Source organism: Diadema antillarum, unplaced genomic scaffold (genome assembly GCF_040938485.1).
Source record: "Diadema antillarum isolate AM-2024a unplaced genomic scaffold, OU_Dant_1.0 scf00000015, whole genome shotgun sequence".
NCBI lineage: Eukaryota > Metazoa > Echinodermata > Echinoidea > Diadematoida > Diadematidae > Diadema > Diadema antillarum.
The window spans coordinates 3,691,290-3,717,037 of record NW_027270904.1 but is presented as its reverse complement, the minus strand read 5'-3'; the positions used below and the strand labels follow the sequence as shown (position 1 = coordinate 3,717,037).

At 38.6% G+C, this 25,748-nt stretch overlaps 1 protein-coding gene across 1 annotated transcript in view; it reads right to left on the bottom strand.

Annotated features, from left to right (window-relative positions):
- Positions 1-25,748, bottom strand: part of LOC139724644 (activating signal cointegrator 1 complex subunit 3-like) — a 45,415-nt gene that overhangs the window by 3,819 nt on the left and 15,848 nt on the right. The window contains exons 12-31 of the mRNA XM_071635778.1: positions 24,911-25,194; positions 23,651-23,819; positions 22,751-22,848; positions 22,083-22,214; positions 21,500-21,585; positions 20,764-20,921; positions 20,182-20,327; positions 14,756-14,876; positions 13,516-13,652; positions 12,102-12,239; positions 11,703-11,823; positions 10,805-10,934; positions 10,039-10,164; positions 8,380-8,491; positions 7,496-7,633; positions 6,525-6,580; positions 5,445-5,619; positions 2,904-3,064; positions 2,044-2,155; positions 846-951 (exon numbers count right to left, since the gene is read on the bottom strand). Of these exons, the coding sequence (XP_071491879.1) occupies positions 846-951; positions 2,044-2,155; positions 2,904-3,064; positions 5,445-5,619; positions 6,525-6,580; positions 7,496-7,633; positions 8,380-8,491; positions 10,039-10,164; positions 10,805-10,934; positions 11,703-11,823; positions 12,102-12,239; positions 13,516-13,652; positions 14,756-14,876; positions 20,182-20,327; positions 20,764-20,921; positions 21,500-21,585; positions 22,083-22,214; positions 22,751-22,848; positions 23,651-23,819; positions 24,911-25,194 (2,706 nt within the window). The remainder of the gene's footprint in view (positions 1-845; positions 952-2,043; positions 2,156-2,903; positions 3,065-5,444; positions 5,620-6,524; positions 6,581-7,495; positions 7,634-8,379; positions 8,492-10,038; positions 10,165-10,804; positions 10,935-11,702; positions 11,824-12,101; positions 12,240-13,515; positions 13,653-14,755; positions 14,877-20,181; positions 20,328-20,763; positions 20,922-21,499; positions 21,586-22,082; positions 22,215-22,750; positions 22,849-23,650; positions 23,820-24,910; positions 25,195-25,748) is intronic.

Below are 25,748 nucleotides of genomic sequence, written 5' to 3'. Positions count from 1 at the left end.
ACCAGCCTGGTACAAGTAAGTATAACGGACTCTAAATCTTGGCCAAATTTTCTTGTGCCTTGTAACACACGTCATTCACTTCTTTCAATCGTATCTCCATAGCTCGCATTTGATTTCATTGATTTATTGGTTTCTTTGATAGAGTAATTCACAAAATTTACAAGCTATGCTTCTCTTGTGAATTCCTCTTTTCTATATAGAGTTACAAAATGAAATAATAGTATTGCTTATCATAGTGTTTATCTATCTTAAAACAAAGTTGATATTGTATCCATGTTTTTGTTGAAACCTATGTGATTTAGAATATTATGTACTCATGTAACCGTTATGTATATTGCTTCGTATTACTTTATGTGAAAATAAAATCATTTGAATTTTAATTGAATTGAATTGAATACTTGTGTACAAAGTAACCAAGAACAGAACAGGCCAATCATATGAACCACGGTCAGGGATTCATCATATGATATGGAAGGTTTCTAAAGGCTAATGCACAGACTTCTACATGCAAATGAGTTTATATCAATACTGTGATCGAATATGGTACATAATCATTTTTTTTTTCTATTCAACTTGTTCTGTGTTGTACAACTGCCCACATACTGTATTTTGACAGAGCTTTTGCTCTGCTTCTACACCCGATTAATATGTAGGGACAATTGGGGGACGATTATATTGATAGGCATTTATCCTGGAATAGAGACGATGTATTGGCTTTAAAGGTTATGATTATACGAATAATAGGAAAAATACGAAACGGCCTTGTTTTAAACACCTGAATGAATAAAGCTCTTAAGACGTCATTCTCCCATATCATGTATACATGCTAAACATTATGTACTTACGTAGATTACATATCCCCGGGAATCCTGTCAGAGAACCATCATGTGGGCGTGGCCGTAGCTCCAGGTCAACCTGTACTACAGGTAGCTTCTCGAGGACGTTCCACATCTGTGTTTATTGTACGGTGTTTGTTTTCAACATGAGTTCGAATATGACTTCAAATACATATTGTTATATGATATACCTACTGATAAAAAAAGATTACAAACTAAAAAAAAAAACTTTCCCTTTGAAAAATTTTCAGAGAAATGGGACCAAAATAGTCATTCATTCAAAGTTCATAAAATAATCATTGTTATCACATTATCAAAACCACAATTATTCTATCGAAGGTAATTATTTTATGAAATGTATGTCATTTTGAATCTATTGTTTTAAGGCGTTTTTTTTAAATAAATATGATACTTTATAAATCATGAGACGATTCACCTCAGAGCTCAGCTTCCTTATAAATTAATTGCTTTGTCAAGGCCCTACGATGTTCTTCCTTTACCAAGGGCAATTTAGAAATACAAGACATGCTCTTTGTATATGTATGTCTGTGTTAGCCAGCTTTGACATGTACATGTAGCATGTATTCATTTCTCATATTCCAACGTATCAGGGCAATCAACCTTCCCTCCCCCCCCCCCCCCCCCGGCTAGATGCTGGTTACTGTTTGTGATAAGGTTAAGAGCAAAGATTAGGATTAGGGTTAAGTTTAGGGTTAGAGTTTGGGTAAGGGTTAGGATCAGGTTCAGGATTAGGATTAGTGTTAGGGTCAGGAGAAGGGTCTAGGGTTATTGCCCTAGACCCGACGATCAAAGTTTCAAAATTTACCGAGCGCCAGGAGGGTGTTAAAATCGCGGAAACGATGGCAGAGCAGGCCGTGACTTTGGCACCTTTAGCATAAATTTAATACGTCGTCTGATTTGAGTCATGGTAAAAACGCACCCTTTGCCATTCATGGGTTGTGGTCTCCATCAAAAGGTATTGAAAATCTCGAAAAACTTACTTTTTTATCTCAAAATATTTCTGATGGTAAAAAAAAAGTATTTTCATCTGTTTAAACACATTTTGGGTCAAAGGTAAAACATTATTTCCAAGAAACCTGAAGTATTTTTGTCAAAACAGTGCAAAATACTGCAAGAAAAAAAATCTGAGTGGCAACTCTGTGATTACTTGAACAAAACACACAAAGTTGGATTTCAACTGGTTTACCTCTTCAATCTGGCTTTGGTGCAGCTTTCCCCTCAGCATGGCGTGGAGGGCGCTCTTGTCACCATTGCAGACCGAAATCAGTTCTTGTACGTTCTTGATCTCTCTTTTGCCGCTATCAATTAAACGGGTTAAAAGGTGACAGAGATGCTGACCAAGGGAACCAATTCAGATCTCATGACACAAGGATCATAGCATCTCAGAATATCACGTGACCTTGATCATGAGCTTGCCTGCATGGTAGACTACAATTCGACCCGCCGAAGTATAGGCCAACGAATAGGAGTATATTTCAAGTTGTCAAATCGGCAACTTACGATGTGACAAATTCAGGCAATGGTCATGTGTACAAGTCGTAGTAAAAAAATAGCATTTACAGACACGCAAGAAAGAAAGTCTCCTTGCAAATGACCCAGTTGATCCAAATCAATCGAGTATTTTGTTATTACAAACTTTCTTCTCAACAATAGGCCCCTATATATGCGATCGACAGATGAAAAAATGCTGATACACAGAAATACTATTACATGTCATCTAATAACTGAAGTTCGACTGTGGTAAAGGTGAGGGGGGGGGGGTGGAGCTGTTTATCATGTAGGCCTATGTAGAAATAAAGTTAGGAAACCAGCAGGGACCCGTCTATTGAGCTTAACTCGGTGAATCAAGCGTAAGACCAATACTAATCGATAATGATTACCAATACTAAAAAAGAATTACTCTTGATTCAAAGCACAAGTTCAATAGCATATCGAGCGTAACTGTTTTTGAATTACATCAATTGTAAGATCAATCTTACGATCAATCTTTATGAAATGGGCCCAAGATGTGTCAAGAAAGGGAAAAACCATAGAGGTCATTCGCACCATGGGTTTATGAAAGAGGAAAGCAAAGTTGGCTTGACATGAGGTAAGGTGAGAAGAGAATTCTCGCTACTCCACTGGGCCTGGACGACAGCTTGGGTAAGGTACATAACATTCATGGCCGTCTGATACCACTTCCACAGGTCTGCGATTTCCACCAGTGCCTGTAGGTAAGCGAGAAGTAGAAATATTAGACATTTATTTGGATTGCATATTCATGTACGATCAAGTGCAAGTTTTGCATATTTCTTTTTTTTTTATTGACGAGGAATTGCACGAAATAGAAATTATGAGGAATGTGGTAAATCTCCCAATATGTGAAAAACAACAGTTCAATTCTGTTCAATCCAATTCAATACAATAGTCTATTTATTTCCATCAAATAAAAAAAAATACATGGTAAAAGGTGGTACAAGTGTCAATTTGATTTTCATCCAGCTGGGTCATCCAACTAGGTTTGCTATATTGTCTTAGCGTGCAGATACGTGTATTTTGGAATTTGAGGATTTTTACTTGACTTTTGACATTTCTGTAAGTTTATGCATTGAATAATTTTCAAGGCATGGAGAAAAAATTTAATTTCAATATTAAGTAGTAAATTATTTGCATTTTAGCCTGGTCTTTGACCCTATGACCCTTAAATTCCCAGCAGAATCACTGTCAATTAGAACACACATTAATAGTTCCTACGTACTAATTTTCATGATGATACCTTGAGTCACTTTCGAGATATGAAAGAGTGAAATTTAGCTCTTCCACTTGAGCTGTGACCTTTTCACCTTTGACCTTTTGGCAAGAAACTTCCCAGATAATCTCTATTGGGTAATACATGTATACATCAAGTTTGAAGATAAATCCTGCTGGCATTGTATAAATATAAGGGAAATAGTGAAATTTTGAGGGGTTGACCTTGACCTTTGACCCTGACCCCCATATTCCCTAGATAATCACTGCCAATCAGTACATGCATATATGTACCAAGTTCCATGACTGGATAGATATACAGATAAAGTGAAATTTTAACATTTTCATGTGACCTTTGACCTTTGACCTTTGACCTCATGACCGAAAACTATCTCTGGGGAATCTTTATGCGGTAGTACATGTATACACACATTTCAAGAAAGTACCTTCAGGCATTGCATAAATACTGTATGGGGGATATAGTGAGATTTTGAGCATTTGACCTGGACCTTTTGACCTTTGACCTTGAGCTTGGGCACCCAAAAGTTGATAAGCACAACTTCACCTACTCATATATGTACATGCCAAGTTTCATTAGGATTCCTCAACGGTTTTTATAGTTTGATTAAAAATTGATTACGGACGGAAGGATGGATGGACGGACGGACGGAAAACCCGAAAACATAAGCCCTTTTTACACTTGTGTTTCTTAACCCCGCACTTTCTCTGACCCAGGACTATCGTTAGCCCCGTACCAATTTTTTCAGCTTTTTACACTGGCCAATTAGTCCCATACTATCTCTTGTCCGGGGCTAAGGAGAAAACTGACCTTTTTACACTCGTATTTCTTAGCCCCGGACTTTCCAAACCACATGAATATTCATGATTACGCTGTGTACTGTACACGTACACGCACGCACCGGCAGCCCTTGATTACCTCGTTTCTGATTGGTCAGTGAGAGTCGGACTTCGTCTCCGTCGCTTAGCCCAGGATTATTTTTTCGTTCTGTTTACACTCACTTGCTTGGCACCGCAATTGCGGTGCTAACCCTGCTATTTTGCAGGGCCAGATAGTACCGGACTATCGGTGGGGCTAGCCCACTTTGGCAAAAACGAGTGTAAACAGAAAGTGGGCTAAGGATAGTCCCGTACCAACGGTGGAGCTAAGCCCCCCCCCCCCCCCCCCTTAGCCCCACCGTTGGTACGGGACTAAGCAAAAATGTACAAGTGTATTAAGCCCTATAATGCCTCCGGCGACACTTCGTGGCGGAGGCATGAAAATACATGATAAAGCAAAGGCAGCGATGTGAAGGTAATTACGTGCGTCCCACTAACCACTAAGCTGAAGGTTCGGTCAGGCTCATGACGTGGCAACAATCCATACCAATTTGTGTTCTTTTTAAAAAACCTCCAAGTTGAAGGTGATTCAGGTTGGAGGATGCGATGTCCATTTTAGGCGATGTTTCTGGTTGAAGTGTATGTCAACATTTTCTTGACATCACTTCATTTTAATGAAAAGGGTACAATCAGACTCTTAGTCCCTGTCAGAAATATTCTGCCTGCTCTGGCGTTTGTGATTGGCTTTGAATTGTACGAAAACACTTGTAAACTGCTTTCGGCAAAGGCAGATCTCACAATATTGTATTCCAAGAGCTACACCGACAAATTCTACTCTCGCCCCGCCCCCTTTCCCCTCACCATCACGCCATATAACATATCAGAGCTACACCCACTAATCCCCCTTCCTTCTAACCATCACGCCATTCCCTCTCAAACAAAGATAGGTCCCTATACTGATCAAGGAGATGCCCTACTGACTGAAACAAGCTGAAACAGGTGAAAGAGTGTGGTCTTTATTACCTTTAGAATCCTATCGGTATGCCCCAGCACACTTTTCGTGTCCCCGTCGTATTCGGTGCACGGCAGGGTGAGCCGCGCAATGTGCGCCTGAAGAAGCAGATTAGTCTTGGTGTGGGGACTTGTGAAGTCCGCACTGGGCCCGCTGAGAGGGTAACGCACTTTCATCGACAACGTCCTGATATCGTACATTGAAGTAAATAGGAAAAAATCCATTGATGGATAAAGACAACAATGACATCTTGACATACACTCTAAGTTGGTTAACATGAAGAACAATATCTTAGTGAATCGACCGAGAAAGCCTGAAAATTAAAACTGTCTCAGAGTGCTTCTACTTAGGCCTACATATTAATGAAACAGATAACTTTTGTTATATTCCCAGAATAATGTAACCACATCTTCTGAATGTCCTATTTCGGGATGTTGTAGTCACGTAAAATCCTTTGTACAGTAGGACCCGACCTATACATCTTCCCTGTACATCTTCCCTGTATTGTACACGCTCAACAGAGTAAAGGCAACCGTACAAAATCGCCGAACAGCTAGTTGCCGACCGATCAAGATTTTGAAGAATCTCGGGGTTTTGGTCGCCAGTGATCTCAAGTGGCTGGAGATCGGCTACCAGCCTTGGCATCGTGTGACCAGGGTCTAATGAGCTGATGTCTAAAGGAGACCTCCGGATGATGTTCAGATTTTTGCATTTGAATAACTATAAATTAGTTATAGTGATAACAGAGTTTCAGATTTTATGATGACTGGGATGAAGAATAAGAATATTTTCAAAATTTAGAACAAAATTAAATTGCAGTGAACAACGATGATGACATGGCAGAGTCACCATAAGTATGCATGAGTTGGGGCTCAAGGAAGCAGAACAAAAGAAGAAGGCATGCATAGATTATACACAGGTGAACCTGCAAGCAAGCGGTATTGTAACACAATTACACTGCTACATTTCTGAAATATGTGAACCTCTATGTCATCATCCTTGTTCAGTGTAATTTGTTTAAGGTTTTTCAAAGTATTGTTTCTCTGATCAAAAACCACAATAAATTAAATAGTCTAGGTAAGTTTGTGTACCTGTTCATGTTGTCCTCGCCAAAACGCACCAACATCGACGCGAACTCGACTGCATTCTGCAGAGGGCACGTGAAGAAAATCATTTTAACTAATGACAATATAAATGCATACCACCAAAAGCATTATCTCACGGGGTAGTATAGGCTACAGCTATGCCAGAAATTACAGCTTTCTGTTGTAGGACTGTAGCATGGGCTCTACAACACGAAAACGTGTACCTGTTTGGGATAGAAAATTCCTCTTGAACAACTCCAACAACAAAAATCGACAAATTAATTAGGCCTACACGCAAATGAAAACTCATCCTCCGAATTATTCAAGTTTATGTTCTATAATAAGATTTGTATAGATGTCTTAACAACACGGGTTCAACATAGATGACCGTATGTTATTACACGCAAAGCACTGCAGCTGTGTGCATGTTGACTTTTGGTAGTGCTCATTAGGATGATGAATTATGTTGTACATTTATTGGATTTCCAACTTTCTCTTCCTGATAAACCAGAATTTTAAAGGGTGTGTACAGTTCTGGTCGAGGTGAGGATTTAGTTTTTAACATTTTGCGAGATATTCAGAAACCACTCTATGAGATGTCAAAGACCATGAAATTCTAAGGGGTATCAAAAGTTTATTTGATGAAAATTGGTTTTGAAATGGCTGAGATATCCAAAAACAAGGTGAAACAAAGAGATCCTAATAAAAGACGTGGCCTGTCGCGTTTTATTATTATTACTATTTTGGATATCTCAGCCTTTTGAAAACCAATTTTCATCAAATAAATGTTTAATTCTTCTTAAAATTACATGCTCTTTCATAATAGTATTTCACAAGAGGATTCTCATTATCTCACTTGGGAATGTTCAAAACATGAATCCCCACCTCAACCAGTACTGTACAGTCCCTTTAAGAGAGAATGAGAGAGAGAGAGAGAGAGAGAGAGAGAGAGAGCAACAACCAAATTCAATATTTACCGATATGATGGTAAGAATGTCGCCGATGGAACTGTCTGGTTTGAGGCGATCTTTGATCATCTTGACGGTGTCATGATGTATGTGATTCTGAGACGCTATCCGGCCGAGGGGCAGCGCAGAGACAGAACAATCCTCATCCTGACAAATTTCGAAAGAAAAAAAAAAGATGTTGTAATAATCGTTGAGGTGGCTTTGCAGAGCAGATTATTCAGTTGAGTAAAATGAAAGAACTAAGTTTCTGGGATGCCAACTTATATGCATATTGGGATGACTCGTGTAGGGCAAAATAAAATTATAATCAGCTATTAGATCTTGCATTGTCGTGATTGTTACTTGAAACACTATCATAACGTTTATAAAATTCGAAATAAAAAGTGTTGGTCATTCTGTTCAAGGAGGATTTCTCTTTGTGCTTTCATGATTTTTATTTGTCAGTATTTTACGTTTTTAATTTTTTTCTCCTGAATTTTAAAGCCATAATTTAGATGAAACAAAAACCCAGCTTAAATGCTTCAAAACAAATCTTAACTGTGAGTTAGGGATAGAAAAAACAAATGTAGAATTTGAATAAGTACAATTAATGTTAAGTATTGGTAAATATACAAAATACGAAAAATAGTTAAAATAAAAATGTTGCCAGACTTAATTGTCTACAGTTATGGTTTATTGAGAAAAACAGTTACTCGTATATCTCCTTAAATTTTAGGCTTCATTGCGAAATGTTGATATGGTTGGATGTTTTGTGATAAAACTGACCTACACATATGCATCAAATGTGATATCCCGAACATTTTTTTAAATCACTACTCCCAATGGTCAGATGGTAATCTAGTTACCTTTAAGTCTTACTTGGGAAGATGCTGACAATAATATTCACAAGTTACCTTGTGCCTTCTGATGCACTCACTGTCGGATAAATCCACCAGCGTGGATTCTATCACTTCAGCCATGAATTTCGTCATTTCTCTCTCACTTGTACCGGGCAAGCCATAGTAGCTGAAAAGAAATGACATGAAATGGACATAGCGGGAGTTCATAGCGAGTTAGATCTGCGACGCGGGCGTTTATTAAGACAACGCTAATTGGGCAAAAATTGGCGTCCTGCACATGCGCGAGACGGCTGTTACCATTGTCCAACCCGGGAGGCTGCGTCGTCTTAGCGTTCGCGTCGCAGACCCAAATCTTGAAAACAATAACCACTGTATACATGGAGGAGCAGACTCCAGAACATCATGAAAAGTTTTTCTTTACGTACGTGGAGGAGAAAAAAAGGTTGGAGGGGCATTTGTTTGAAGCAAAGAAATCCTTGGAGAATCATTCAGATAGTTCGTTCTTTTTTTATTAAGGCTAACAGTATATGGACCTATTGTTAGGATACTAAAATCACATTGAAGCTAACAACTTTACAACAACAAAAAAAAAAAAAAAACCGGCACACATAGGCCCACATGTTATGAAATCTTTATTCGATTAAACATTTTGAAGGGATATGTAAACTATTTCATCTCTTCTGCCTGAAGACATGCATCTTTTTTTGCATTTGATTACTTCTCTTTCATCTATTTGTTTCATTTAAAAAGAATTATATGCCCGTCTTCGCTGTCTATTTTAGAAGTGAGATGAGAGCATTGAATTATCAGTAAACAAAATTCCGTAGTGTAGCTTCACTTGGGAAAATACTCAGTATACAAAGTATAATACAACAGCGATGTACAATGAGGCAGCTCGTTTTTAAAATGTTTGAAAATGCAATTTTCACTGCGGATAATGGGATATTGATTTGAAGTTGAGGACGTAAAACAGTTTGAATGAGAGCAGACAGAATCAGTAGCTTACCTTAAACCACAGAAAGGTCGTATCGTAAATAACGAAGTATCATATTACCATACAATAATAACATTCCAAATGAGCATACAGATTCACTGCGTCCAGGACTTGCCTCTGCGAAATTCATACAGTACTCCGAACAAACCGATTTTGAAGACCGAGTTTTCTGATTATTCTGTACTAGATACTATAATCGTTGCAAGAAAAATGATAATATTCAAATTTTAGTTCGAAGTTTACCCCAAGGCCTCAATCCATGTCAAGCTGCTGCTTCAAAGTGATCGTGGTCTCCTGCTTTTTTGTTATTACAATATCTAAAGATACACAATCCCAAATCAATTAATTCAAATCCCCTATTTCTCTATTTTTCTTTTTTTTTTTTACTAAATTTTGGTTATTGTAACATGTTCTGAGTTAATAATAAATCATCACCTAGGTGATTCATAATAATTGTTATTTTCACGATTTCCTTCTAAACTTCTTTGTGATATTATGTTACACGTCTTACATCGAATAATATTATGCTCATAATGTATTTTTAATCAATTTGGAAGTCGTGAATTGTTATTTTCAAAATGTATATAATATATTCTCTTGTATGTGTGATTTGAACAAAAAAGGCAAAAATAAAACTAACCAAACAAACAAAAATAGGATAAGGAGCAACAAAATATAGGATTTTGTAGCAAAAATCGGACTGTTTTGTAAACTATTACCTTGGGTTTGCTGTCAGTTTCGTGTAGAAGAAAGTCGTCTTCATATAGTCCTCGAAATCTTGCTCGACCTTGATATTTCCAGACGCAACCTCCGCGTTCACGTACTCGGGCAATGCCTTATTCGGCCTGCAATACATCAGAGAGTATAGGAGGGAGGAAAGATGATTTAACATCAGCAAGACGTACGATTCGAATAGGAGGAAAATAAACAATAACAACAACAACAACAGCTACTTCATTTTCTACAGTTTCTGGATGCACGCCACATTTTATAGTAGAGAAAAATACAAACAGATATTTGGTCTCACTCTTATACTTATTCTCCCCCTTGACAGTAGGATATGAGGAATACATTTGTATTATAAAAGTACAACATGTAGCACATACGACTGTACACGTACATACACACACACACACACACACATACAAACATCCGATACCAGGCAATTCATCACTAATCGCCTGATGATGCTATTGAAGAATAATCGGCTCAAATGAAAGAGCGTACAAGTAACTTCATTAATTTTTGTGTCAGTTGAACATTTTTCCCCGTTTTTTTTTTTTTTGATCTCATCATCGTCATTAACTCTTATTTTTTAATCTTTCACATTTGAAAAAGAAGTGTTTTGCCAGATATTTTGTCTGACAAACTGTTAAAAGCTACATACATCCTTGCATCTGATTGGCTGACAGCAAATTTTTCCAACAAACTTGTCAGACAAAATGCTTCATGAAATGCCCCCTGGAGGTCTAGCTAACCACATACCGGGACTCTAGGGAAACTGGATCCCGCAGAGCCGTTTTGTAGAAGTCTCTCTTAGTGTTCTGGACCATGACCAGAGCTGTACCACGACTGTCCTTGTTGCGTCCAGCACGGCCAATCATTTGCAGAAGGTCTGCGAATAAAATGTCACCCTTTAATATAGCAGGCCTATCACTTTATGAGTTGCAATGTGCATGGTGCAGTGCATTTATACATCACTATTCGACTATTGATAAAGCCCTGTAACGTGATTGCACTGTTAAAACAAGTTCATAATCAACATCTTCAGCGAAAAGCCTTCTGCGCAAGGAGTGGGGATGGGCCAATAAAGACCAAAAAAAAAAAAACAGAATTGAAATAAAATGTCGCATGTACTTGACTAAATTGCGCCATGAAAAGTTGGATGATGCATTATTGACAAGGGATGCGAATGTATAGTGCGGTTAAGAGCATAAAGGATAGATAGCAAATACACAAAAAGCCATATACCGAGTATCTCTGCGACTATTGACGAAAAGATTTCTGTAGAGCGTCCATTGTTCTTCGACAAAGATGCACTATGATTTATAATTTCACAAATCGAGCACAAGGCGACTACAATTTACACAGTCGGTGTTCGGCGGCGTTTAGAAACATTCTGAAGAATCAAGGTGCGTTCTCTCTCTTAATATAGTTGTATATCATTATAATTACAGCCAAACCTGCCTTAGCGGCCACCTGCCGTATACGACCACTCAAAACAATTCCCTCCGACAGGAAAAGCCACGTTAACAACCCTGTCTATGGCGGCCAACTGTCCGCTTTTTTAATCTCCGTTGGGTGGCCGCTATAGACAGGTTTGGCTGTATTCATTTCATCTGATGCCATTGATTAATACCGCTCGGCTTATGGCCCTGCTTACCAGTGACAGGCATGTCCACGTATCTCCGGGTCCTCACATCGTATTGCTCGGTCCCCTTGACGATGACGAGACGAGCTCGAAGATCTGTAGACCACGCCAGTCTCTTGGTTGCCACTAGCACCTATTCACAATGAAATGGTGCATAGGGAGAATACACAGTATAGGCGAGATCTCGGACGCATCTCAAGTGCTAGCGAAATGCCACGGAGAAGATTTTGGCTGTGCATTTAATGCAATACCATTGATTCTGCAAACTGCACAATGCAACCCCCCCCCCCCCCCCCCCCCCCCCCCCCGGCATAAAAATCATGAACGTATAAAGTCGGCTATGTAAAATTCTGTTTTAAAACTTATCAAATTGTTTTAAAGAATAGGACGAAATGATTATGGAATCTATACCTTGAGGTATTTGTCACGATACAGCTTCTCTACAGTCCGTCTGTCGCTCCACGAAAGGCCCGGATGGTGCACGCCTATACCATAGGACAGCGCCAGTTGAAGGTTTTGATTGAACACACTGGCTGCCATGTCATCAACCTGTAGGGAATGATCGACACATCTCCATATATATATATATATATATATATATATATATATAATACGCTGACCGATGTACACTGAAAAATCGACAAATCATACTAAATAACTGTGTTGTCACAAACACAATCAAAATGACTATATAATATTGACTGGCATTGAGGGAGATACCAGAAAATATTGCCCAAACTAAATCGATATTGCCCGAGTCGAAGACGAGGGTAATATTCTTTCAGTGCGGGCAACTAGTATTTTTTCTGGTATCTCCCTCAAGGCCAGTCAACATCATAATGATAACATATCCCCTAGGTAAATTAGGAAAATATGTGAATACGGCTAAACCCTTTAGATCAAGCCACATCTAACTTACGCGTAGATTATCAACAACATGTCGAATAATTACAAAATTTTTCCTTAATGTACATCATTCAACTCCAACTTCAAAGATACATTATGTAGTTGTAACAGGCGAACTTCAAACATCTGAACGTATTTCTGTATTTACACTTTGTTTTTGCTTCTGTTTCAATTTGGAGAGTTGTAATAACTGATGGTCACTGTGCAGTCATTGGGCACAAATGGACTCTTCATTGTTTGACGGGTAGTGCTTTTGAAAGTAGTCGACCTTGCATGAGTTGATTCATTGGCGTTCTTCCGCGGTGCGTGTGTCCCAGATTTGTGAATGGCTCCTCTTTGTGATTGACCGGAATGTTTATATGCAAAGTGAATGGTGAGACCCGGATGGAGGGTGATACACGCACTGATATCGCCCGCTGACCTCGACGACCGATCAAAATACTAACTACAATTGTCCCACAAAACTATCTCATATAGGTAATAATATGTCATGTCATTCTATTCTTTTTCTATTAAACTTACAATTACTTTTACATATCAATTCAACTATTTTGTTGCTAATGTAATCATAACTGTCATACTTTCATTGTTCCTGCAGTTATCAAGGAATACAATGAAAATTGTATGAGCACGTGAAACTTTTCTGAGGCTGTTATGAAAAGCCTGAAATGAAAGTTTGGATAGTATCATTATTACATGGTAAGAAACCATAACAGAATATGTGCAAGGAGCCTGACAATTATTATGTGCAATATTTCACGCATTTTGTTATATCAGTAATGCCCCACACAAACACGTACACACGTTCACAGAAACGTAAGAACAACGTCACAGAAATGATTGCTGTGAATAAAGCAGTTTGTTATATCAGATATGTGTATACCGAGGAGGCCTATCTATCATACCAAAATATTATTACCTTTTCTTTCTTCAAGCGGCACCACATTTGTGGATTCTCCTCGTGGCGGAGAAATGCGACCAGCTCGAAGGCGGTCGCTGTTGCCTGTTTCCTGGATGATACAAACACCAGTACCCGCTTCTTCGTGGTCTTGATCGCTGCGTGGAAGGTGGAACTCAATCGTTATGATAATATGCTTCAATTTTGCCCCCATAATAAACCACTTAATGCATTGATACCTCCAGTTACACAGGCCTTGATATTGGAGTCTTCGTATTTCCCTCTCAGGGGCCGGGACCCCCCCCCCCCCCCCCACACACACACACACACACTTTGGCTAAAAACAGAAGAATAGGAAAAACAATTGAAAAAATGCAACACGTATTTATTTCCAAGGGTTCCGTTCTCTTCCCAACCCCCCCCCCCCCCACACACACACACTTTGGCTAAAAACAGAAGAATAGGAAAAACAATTGAAAAAATGCAACACCTATTTATTTCCAAGGGTTCCGTTCTCTTCCCAACCCAGCATTGACCTTGACCTTGACCCCCTCCCCGGTCCCACAGCTCCCTTCACCCACACACACCCTGAAAAACGTTCCGCAGTCCCTACTCTTGTCAGTATTACTAATTTGTGTTTTTGCCGATACTGACTGCAACCTTATGCTCTTGATTTTTGTTTTGTCTGAAGTGTAATCTGCAAATATACAAGTGTAGTCTTACGTATAATTTGCATTTATTTGATATGACGCACACGAGCACTATGATACAGGGGTTAAATGCATGATAGTAACATGGGAATAGAGATAAACGAATTTGCCATGTGTGGAAATAAACTCATCCTCATCTATTGCACAATTCATGAAGTTACCCTTAATTGTCAATTAAGATACACTTACTGTATCTTATTGGCATATGTCTTCTTTACCCACCACGAAAGAAAAGTCTTCTAGTAATCAGGTGTACAAGTGTCATTTTTAGGGGGAAATACTTTAGAACGACAATGTGATCATTCCTTCAGACTTGAACGACTATGTACAACTGTTTAAGGAAAAATTCGCCAGAGAAACCACCAAGGGTCGAGATAAAAATACAAATTCAGTGAAAAATGGCAGATGTCCTTAAGTCCCTTCATCAAGAAATTCGGAATGTGGGAAAATATTGTGACCGTTTTAGTGTGTTTGGGTGCTTGTTTGCCTGCGTTTGTGCACGTATATATACGTGCATTTGTAAACTTAGTCATTTCTATTTCTCATCCTACCATTGAACACGGGTTTGTTCATCGCTGCGGTTCGGATGTGGTAGAATTTCCCCGAGAACTCTGCCACATTGAGTTCCAGCTTCACAGGTCGGTGCACAGATTGGAAGTTGAAGAGGTGATCCTTTGAGGCAATCAAAGCAAATTAACCGTAACATGTAATCAATGCATCGATAATGGACAATAATGTCCCCCTTCACACGGTAATCTTGCCTACCATGTTGCTATCAGCTGGGAACTGTCTATGAGGTGGGCAAGTAAAGATACCAATACGCATGCCCTACTGGAAATGAAAATCACTTTCGTCATATATATACTGTCGTGGTTTTGCCTGCAAGCTAATGATTCTGGCGTGGGGAAATGCTTCTAAAAACCTTATCGATTCGTTATTTCTTGTACAAAAACGAGCTGTTAGAATTGTTAACCACACTGGATATTTATCCCACACGAACGAACTTTTTGTAAGTAATAAAATTTTGAAAATTCCCGAGTTATTTTATTACAACGTCGGCCTGTTTATGTTTCAATTTTCAACTGGCCAATTACCAGACGTATTTTCCCAAATGTTTACAAGAAATTATACAGTTCATGATTATCCAACTCGTCAACGTTACGCATATCACCTTCCACGTACCCGAACAATTTTCGCGAAAAAAACCATTATGTTCGCTGGGCCCAAATATTGGAACGAACTCCCTATGGAACTTGTAAGTTGTACCACTGTAACCTCATTCAAACGAAAACTGAAGCAATATCTTCTTAGCAGCTACATTGTACGGCATGCATAGTGTATAGTTCTTGTTGCTCTTTACATGTTACCCCTTGTCTATCCCACCTTAGTCCGGCGGGATCCTAACCATGAACACTATTTTTGAACAGTCTGCCTATTGCGCTGTTCATGCACCTATTGTTCCACTCGGTTATCGAAACTCTCGCGCGTGACAGCTGTCGGTTACTATGGTCACACGGAATGCTTGGTATTAGGACCCATGCTGGAATGTTACTCCTGAGCTTTCGGTATTGTTTACATTCACGACAAATCTCATTATCCCACCTTCTACTTATGTATTTATGACATACAGTTACGCCATTTTCTATACTCTGCAACACACCCCTTGAATCTCTGCAGTTGTTGTTCACTGCTGCAACATGTGACCTTTCAGCTTTCTGTTTTTCTGTATTTTTATTTAGTGATATATATTTAATTGGATTTTTTTGTTATGTTTGTTTTAATCGGTTTCCCCAGATATAGTTGGTCTTAAAAAACATCCGTACTTTAAACTTCCCCTAATCTGATTACTCACGGGACCTGCGGCTGTACAAGCTAATGCTTTTACGCAGGCCCCATCATATTTTTTTTCGCATTATGACCACAGTGTAATTCGCATGCATACAGACCTCATGTTTATACCAAATCAAACTTCTGTACATTCTGATGAAGTCTCATCTGAATTATGTTTTGTATAATTTTCGTATTTATATACTTTATTGTGATATATGTGAGAAAATATGAAAAATAAATTGAAATGAAATGATATTATAGTAATATTGGTACACAAAATTACTGCTAATGATATGAACAATTATTAGTTGTTAAGCACCTCATTTATTGCATACCCTTAGAAAAATCGTCAATGGTAATTGAATGGTAATGAAAGGTAACTGCCAATGGTGAAGGGTAATTGTACGGTAATGAAAGGTAACTGTCAATGTTGAAGTGTATTTGAATGGTAGGTTTCCAGTGGACAGTGGTAACTGCCAATGGTGAAGGATATTTGAATGGTAGGTTTCCATGCAGTGGTCACTGATAACTGTCATTGGTGAAGGGTATTTGAATGGTAGGTTTCCCGTGGTCAGTTATAACTGCCAAATGGTGAAGGGTATATTTGAATGGTACATGTAGGTTTCCAGCGGTCTTGGTAACTGTCAATGGTGAAGGGTATTTGAATGGTAGGTTTACAGCGGTCGGTTGTAACTGTCCATGGTGAAAACATTTTGAATATGGTAGGTTTCCAGCGGTCTTGGTTAATGTCAATGGTGAAAGGTGTTTGAATGGTAGGTTTCCAGCGGTCTTGATAACTGTCAATGGTGAAGGGTATTTCAATGGTAGGTTTCCAGTGATCAGTGGTAACAGTCAATTATGAAGGTATTTGAATGGTTGGTTTCAGTGGCTAGTGGTAACTGTTAATGGTAAAGGGTATTTGAACGGTAAGTTTCCAGTGGTCACTGGTAACTGCCAAATGGTGAAGGGTATTTGAATGGTAGGTTTCCAGTGGTCTTGTCAACTGTCAATGGTGAAGGGTATTTGAATGATAGGTTTCCAGCGGTCTTCGTAACTGTCAGTGGTGAAGCTTAGGTATTTGAATGGTAGGTTTCCAATGGTCAGTTGTAATTCTGTCCATGGTGAAAGGAATTTGATTGGTAGGCTTCCAGTGGTCAGTTGTAATTAACAATGGTGAAGGGTATTTGAATGGTAGGTTTCCAGTGGTCAGTGGTAACTGTCAATGGTGAAGGGTATTTGAATGGTAGGTTTCTAGCAGTCATAGGTAAACTGTAATCCGAAGGGTATTTCAGTGGTCAGAGGTAAACTGTAAATGGTGAAGGTCTTTGAATGGTAGGTTTCCAGTCGTCAGTGGTAACTCTATGGTGAAGGGTCTTTGGATGATAGACTTCTAGTTGTCAGTGGTAATTCATGGATGAAGGGTATTTGTGGTAGTTGTCCAGTGGTCAGTGGTAACTCAATGGTAAAGGGTATTTGAATGGTAGGTTTCCAGTGGTCAGTGGCAATTGTCAATGGTGAAGGGTACTTCAATTGTAAGGTTTCCATCAGCACTTAGTGGTGACAGTCAATGGTGATTGTTATTTGGATGGTACATTTGCAGTTTTCGAGTGGTCAGTAGTAACTTTCAATTATGAAGGGGATTTCAATGGTAGCTTTTCAGTGCATTGCCAGTGGTATTTGTTACTATGATCATTTCATTACCTATGGAATTTTGCCTCCCGTTATCTATTGCCTTACTCATAAGCGCGTGATAATGGTTAGAAACTTCATTTTTTTTTCACTGATGCTGTCAGATTGACTTTCCTTCAACCGTATTTTAACAACATACTTTGACAATTGCCACTGACCACAACAACCATTGACAATTGCCACTGACCACTGGAAACCTACCATTCAAATACCCTTTACCATTGAGTTACCACTGACCACTGGACAACTACCACAAATACCCTTCATCCATGAATTACCACTGACAACTAGAAGTCTATCATCCAAAGACCCTTCACCATAGAGTTACCACTGACGACTGGAAACCTACCATTCAAAGACCTTCACCATTTACAGTTTACCTCTGACCACTGAAATACCCTTCGGATTACAGTTTACCTATGACTGCTAGAAACCTACCATTCAAATACCCTTCACTATTGACAGTTACCACTGACCACTGGAAACCTACCATTCAAATACCCTTCGCCATTGTTAATTACAACTGACCACTGGAAGCCGACCAATCAAATACCCTTCACCATTGAAGACCATGCTCTAAGTTTTAAGATCTAAATTGATTTGCTTCAAGTATTGCAAAGTGAAGACATGCGTCCATGTATCATGAAGTGGTGAAGGGAGTTTCAACGCACTTTGCAGTGGTTACTGGTAACTCTAATGGTGACAGGTATTTCAGCAGGAGGTTTCCAGTGATCAGTGGTAACCTGCACTCTCAATGGTGAAATGTATTTGAATGGTTGGTCAGTGATAACTGTCAGTGGTGAAAATCATTTGACTGGTAGGTTCCAGTGGTCAGTGATAACTGCCAATGGTGAAAGATATTCTAATGGCAGGTTCTAGGGGTCAATGGTAAATGTCCATGGTGAAAGGTATTTTAATGGTCAGTTTTCAGTGGTCAGCAATAACTGTCAATATGATCATGGTGAAAGGTGTTTCAGTATAGCAGTTGAATGTTTATCATGCTAGAATTTTAGAAGAGAAATCGACCTGATAGATTTAATTCATCTATTTGCAAGGTTTACTCATAAATATTTTAACATGTCACCATAGTTTAAAATTGAAATTCATTTAGAAAGATAAAAGTCCAAGTTATGATTTGGTTATCTAAAACTTTTTTTTTTTGGGGGGGGAGGCGGGTCAAACCATAGAGTCATGCTGCTATTTTGTAGGTTCTTTATACCACTGGTTCTCTATTAGTATTTATTGGATTAGTATTAGAATGGATGAAGATGACAAGTGTTAAAGACAGAGCTCTAGATTTTAGTGATTTGTTTTGTTCTTGTGGTTGTTTTTATTTTTCCCTAATGTTTTTTATATGCAAACTATATATCCATTTGATATGAATACCCGTTTTGGAATCATTGTTCTCTTTTAGGTTGGCATTCTTTGTGCAATTCAGTCTATAATTACTGTGGGACATTAATATCTCCCATAACCATTTATCTATTCATGAAATACATAAATATCATATCTGAATGGTAAGTGAGGGTAAATGAATGGTATACTGAGTGGTATTTTGTAAATGGTCAATGGTATGGAAATTAGATGTTCCAATTATTTGAATTAGTTTCAGTGATAGTTCTGAATGGTATATGAAGGGTAAATGAATGATATGCAAATTACATGTTCCAATTATTTAAATTAGTTTCAGTGGTAATCTGAATGGTAAATGAAGGGTAAGTGAATGGCAGACTGAATGGTGTACTGAATGGTATTTCGTGAATGATCAATGGTATGCAAATTAGACGTTCCAATTATTTTAAAAAAAGTTTGAAGGGTGAATGGCAAATGAAGGGTTAAATTCTGAAAGGTAAATGAATGGTAGACTGAATGGTATACCACTCAAAACCAGAATATTTCAAATGGTAGATACTGAAGGGTAAATGAATGGTAATTTCAATGGCATTCCATTCAACTTTTTTTTTGGTAAGGGTTATCCCTACAAATCTATGCGTAATGTGACAAATCAAGATAACATTTGTGCCACCACAACTCCTGAGAGGTACAGGAGTACTTTCTCGAATAGGAAATAGTGCTTTGACAGATATGAAAAAGTTTTTCCAAGTCTACGGAGGGAGCTTGACAACTAGTACTACTGTTTGAGAAGAATCAAGTTTGGTTGAGTCAAACCTTTTACTTCACTTTTTGAAATGAATGACAGTCAATGCGATTTATCATAGCCAAATTAGAGAAAGTTTGAATGACACCTTTGAGTGAGTAAAATGCAAGCAGGTTCCACGGCATATGCGGAACGGGGTTATGATGAAAATAATATCAACCTTGACGACGGAAAGTATAACTTCATTCGTTACCAATCTCAATAACAGTATCAATGTAATTCCTATTACAACAAATACTTCTATTTTTAGATTACTACATTATGTTCGCATCCTCGTCATAATCGGCAGCACACACTTACGTCGTCCACTTCTAACCATCGGGCAACGTCTTTGGCGTTAGCCATTGTCGTCGACAGACCAACCATACGCACGACACGCCCCGTATGATGGGACATTCGCTTGGCTCGTGCAACGATGGTTTCCATCATAGGACCGCACTCATCACCTGCCGCATGAAACCACAAATGTATTGCATTGTATTTTGAAAATTTCTAATATTTTTCTAAGATGCCAATGAATTATCACTTCTCAGTGAATTGTAATGGTAAAAATGAAGAACAATGTGGCCTTGTTGTACATGTATAAAGTTTGCAGTAACTGTATTACGTATTATATCATTTATTTCTTTTTTTCATGTGTCTATATTGTGATGTATCTGTAGGACCTATAAGAATAATAATGTTTTTATCAACAGACAAAACTACCCTACTGAAACAAGATAAATAGACACATGATTTTATAAGTAGATAAATAAACAAATAAATAAAATTGATATACGAACTCCTAAATAAGTATCCAAAGTTCGCTTCAACAAGTAAATATTAAGCTGAGACAAAAAAAAAAGTCAGATATGGTGACATACTAAAGATGAAGCGTCATACCGAGGAACTGAAGGCCATCGAGGATTAGGAGTGACACATCCCTGACAGTCTCCCACGTGCGGCTTACTGCTTCCCAATTCGCCGCTGTCGTCACTATGACATCAGCAGATTGGATTGACCTTTCGTCTGAGATACAGTCCCCGTTCAAAATACGTACTCTGTGAAGAAAATCGATGAAACAATGATATACCCGATGTCTCCAGAGCGAGCATAATGTGCTAAAAGGAAGACGGTGATACCTTAACCCTAAAATTGCCAACCATATATTGGGCAATAGAACAGTGGAAACTCTAAATAGTGTAAAATTGTCACTAAATAGTATAAAAAGATAACAGAAATATCATTTACCTACATTTCATGTAATTTAATACTCATAATTATAATTATGACAATTGTGGATTGGTTGAGAAATGCCAAACAAAAAACAACAAATAAACAAACGAACAAACAACCCCGCAACAGTACCTAGAATTTTTAAATCTTTTTTAGCCTTTGTCTAGATTGTACAAAGTCCCAACGACTGAAATACAGAGGATGACAATGAGGACGACTATGATGATGACGTAATTTTTTTTTTTTTTAATCTGGGGGGAGGGTTTTCAAAGAAGATGCTGACAATGTGGAAAGTTTAGGGACGAGGGACGACAGGCGAAAAACGATCCTGAAGATCGGGTTATAATAGCATCAATAGTTTCGGATGATAGGAGATAGGGCAGTGCTCTGTGACAGGACTTACTTTTTGCCGAGTTTCTCCCCAAATCTTGACTTCCAGTCGGTGAACCGTCTGACAGCCAACGCTCGTAGAGGAGCGATGTACGCTACCTGATTGTTAATGACATGGTAAACAAAGACACTATACATGACCACTCTGAATGAGAAATACACTTGGTATAATACAACAGCACACTAAAGAAGTTTTTATAGAGCTGTTCTAAATCTATTATGTCAAAGATAGTGCTATTGGCATAGCAGTGGCGAATCCGGGGTGCACCGGGCCGTGTGCTTCCCTTTCTTTCTTTCCTTTTTTTTTTGAATAAAAGAAATACACAGAAAACAATGGAAGGGGCGTGTTTTTTTAAAGAAACCATTCTTGTCACTACCGATTGTGTCTGCTTATGAAACCCGGAAGTGGCACGAGAAAATACCTTCGTTGTCTGAGACTGAGAGGTACTTTACAAAATGAAAATAAATGGGATGAGCATTTATGTAACTATGCTATTAAGCAGACAGACTGAACGTGTCTATGGTTCGACGTTATTGGATGAGTACGTATTTTACTCAGTTTGGAGTAGTAACATTAGAGGCATAGCACATCCTACCTTGGACCATGGTTCTGTTTTGAACAGTGCGAGCATGGCGAGTTCGGCCGCCACGATTTTGCCGGAGTAACTCGGGGCGCCAAGCAGCACGTTACCGTCGCTGTTCGCGTAGACTTGATCGAAGACACTTTGCTATGGAGCAACGCAAACTAATTGTTAGTTGGTTTGGGGTTTTTTTTGTGGGGGGGGGGGGGGGGAGGGGGGGGGGGAACAAGTGGTCCCTTTCACAACAATTTACATTATTAATGCAATGTTGTAAAGTAATGTGTTGAGCGCTGTCAAATCTTAAACAAAACAATAAAAAAATATAGGTTCAAATCCATCCGAGAGGAAGATTATTAATAGACAAAACATTTCACTGAGTTACCAACTTTATCTCGCTTGACCCACTTGTATAAAATAATAATGATAATAATGGACCGTTAAGAACATCAAGCAAAGCAAAGTGTGTTAGGTTGAACTGAAGAGGCCACCTGATTGCAAAGAAACACAATGAAAACACTAGGCCTAAAGGTAGCTGTGGTAGCAATATATATTAGTGTTACAGTATAATGACCATTGTGATTTTGAATTCATTCCTCTTTCTTGCCATTGAAGTGGCGCTGTATTGCAAGTCGTAATTTGTTGCCATGTTTAAAGCGTAGACGATTAACAAAAAATGAGTTTACCTGAATGGCGTTGAAGTAACGAAAGTCAAATAGCTTCTGGAACTCAGAGTCCAAGAGTTCAGTAACGGCATTTCTAGTAGGTTCTGCGGATGATATGTCTAAAAAGTAATATTTGAACATTGATATTTGAATGTCAATATTAATGACAACATGAATAATCGAATTACAAATATATAAAAATCTCTAAAATAATACTTTTACGTCAGATTTTTAAAACTTTGACTTCTACTTTACGAACAGATGGACATGTACCGTCATTCTTGTAACTTGCCGGAAAATAAATTCTTGTACATGTAGGGCCTACTCCTCCCCCCCCCCCCCCCCCCCCCGCTCTTTCAGAAGAGTGCTGGTTTGTGTTTGTGTTTATTTTGTCTTTTTCTGTTATATGAATTGAAGTGACCACATATGTGTTCAGTTGTAAAGTTGCCTCCCATCTCCTTCCAATTATTAGTACCGTTTTCCGGTCAAATAGAATCCTCGCTTTTGTATTTCTTGATCTTTCTTTAACGTGTTAACTGTATTTTTGCGTGGTGTTTGATCGCGAAATTTACCAAATACAGTCAAACCTGTCTCAGCGACTACCCGTCTAAAGCGGCCACCTGCCTATATACGACCACTGAAAACAATTCCCTCCGAAATGAAAAGCATGTTAAAGAACCTGTCTCTAGCGGCCAACTGTCTATGACGGCCACATTTTTTTTTTTCATTTTTTTTTTTTGCTCCATTGGGAGACAGGTTTGACTGTACAGGGGAATTAGTCATATTTGAATTATAGGTTTAAGACAAAATGATTGCTAAGTCCCTGCGAAGGGCTTTTCATTCCGACTAGATGATTATTTCGGAGTTTAGGTAAACTCCAAAGGTTAATCTACATTCAGTTATTGCAGAACGTCACTCTACCCGAGTAGAATTCATTTGTGGAAGGCAACAGAAAGTCATCCAGACGCACTGAAACCTCAGCTTCCACTCCCAGCCAGTCCTCGGATATCGCCCGCACGGTGTACACAACATCTCGATCACATGGGAGACGAACAATGAAGAACAAATCTTGCGGCTCCTTTGCTTCAACCTTTGAAGATTTGAGAGAAATGTTTTGGAACCTAGGGCAATGTCAGGATAAATGTTAAGATCTTCTTTTCTTTTTCAAGAGTGAATCTTGAGTTTTCTGCTCTGTATTTTGTTCTCTCTGTACTTTGAATTCATTCAGTTACTGAATGGTCGGAGTACCAGAAGAGGAATAGGCCTAAGAATACAGGCAGAAAGATTAGGGACTTGTTTCATCAAAAGTTTAACCTGGATAAAACTCTGGTAAGAACTGAAAATTCAGGTTCGTATGATGCTGCCATTGACTTTAACACAGGACAAAAACTCTGTGAAGAATCAACCTGAGTTTTTCTCGGGTAAAAATTTTCATGCAACAGGCCTCAGAAAGTAATTTGAGAGTGGAAATGTGAAAATGAAGACGATTCAAACTGAAGTCATGAATTGCTCCAAGCACAATGTATAGTTGGGTGTCCAACACATCGACACCCTGTAGGCCTACCAATGTTTTTTCTATCCAGGAATTCAATAAAGGGGAGGCGCCTTTACAAAATTAAAGAAAGTGCACGCCCCCCCCCCTCCATTTGTTTTCTTTGTATTTCTTTTGTTTTAACAAAATATAAAGAGGGGTGCGCGCCCGGTACGCCCCCTCTGAATCCACCACTGCTTAAAATATCTCACAATTTGCCTGAAATTTTACTCACACGTAAAGAAAATACTCTGAATTCACAAGCGCGCATTAAAAATGTGATTTGCGGCACACGCTCAAGATAACTGCTTCGAATGCGTGGGTTGTTATTTTGACGCACTCAGTTGAGCCGTAATTTTGAAACCAACACCCCTACCCTCTATTGACAATACGTGTTAATTGCACGTAATGCTTTTCCAACGTGCATTTATTGTGTACGGTATCATTGTTTTGCTGTTGATCCTGTTTATTATCAGGTGTGGGTTTTTTAAAGTAATATTTGAACATCAACAAATCCCCAGTGAAGAATGCAAAACCACTGCGCGTAGTCTCATTAGAAAGTTCATTCTTTATGCGCAATGCTATAAATTGAGGAGTGACGGTTTCAATGTACAGTGTCTATGTGTTGGACACCTAATATACTTTCATACCTGTCTCTTTGTGATACTGAAGTATTCGTAGTGGTGGAGTACATCCATACTGCTATCTTCCACCCAAATCCACCAGTGTTCCGAACCACAGACGTGATTCCAGTCCTTCCAAATGAAATCTGGAGTCACCTTCACACAAATCCGCAGCGTGTAGTGATCCAGCGGCTGGAGGGAGACATCTAGGCTAACGAAAGGTAGTTGGCGCGCTATGTCCTGAACCCGAAGACCACATCTGCGTTTTTCATCCTTACTTATCTTCTTATTGTTGTTGTACACAATGTCACCTAAAGAGATACATGGACACGATAAACTGACAAACTACAAGGAAAATCAAATAATCATTTTTTAATCTCTATCTTCAGTGTCTTGTCAGAAAAAAAAATGTTTGGAAGTGTTCGTAGGAGTTCGTGTGTCTTAAAGAATATGTTCGTGCATGAAGGAGAGTGATAATGTCCCGGATTTAATGATCAGTTTATAATTGAGGGCTTACCTGTGTAGTGAATTGAGCATTAACGTTCCCTTAGTTTTTGTACGATTTTAAAATCACGTTTGGTACTAAATCATAAAGAGCAGGTACATGTACTTTTAAAGCACTCCCACGCTAGAATTGATCACTTATTGTGTCTTATATGTCAGGCAATAGAGGGAGAAAAAAAAAAACAGCGAAAAGTGTCCTTCGCTCACCAAACGTGAGATTTTAAATTCTGTGACAATTTGTTATTCATTTTTTTTTTCATTCATGACAACCTGAGATAAAGCACGCTGTGCATAATTACAAAGTCAAAGGAAAAGAAATATTCCTATAATGTGCATAATTACAAGTCAAAGGAAAAGAAAT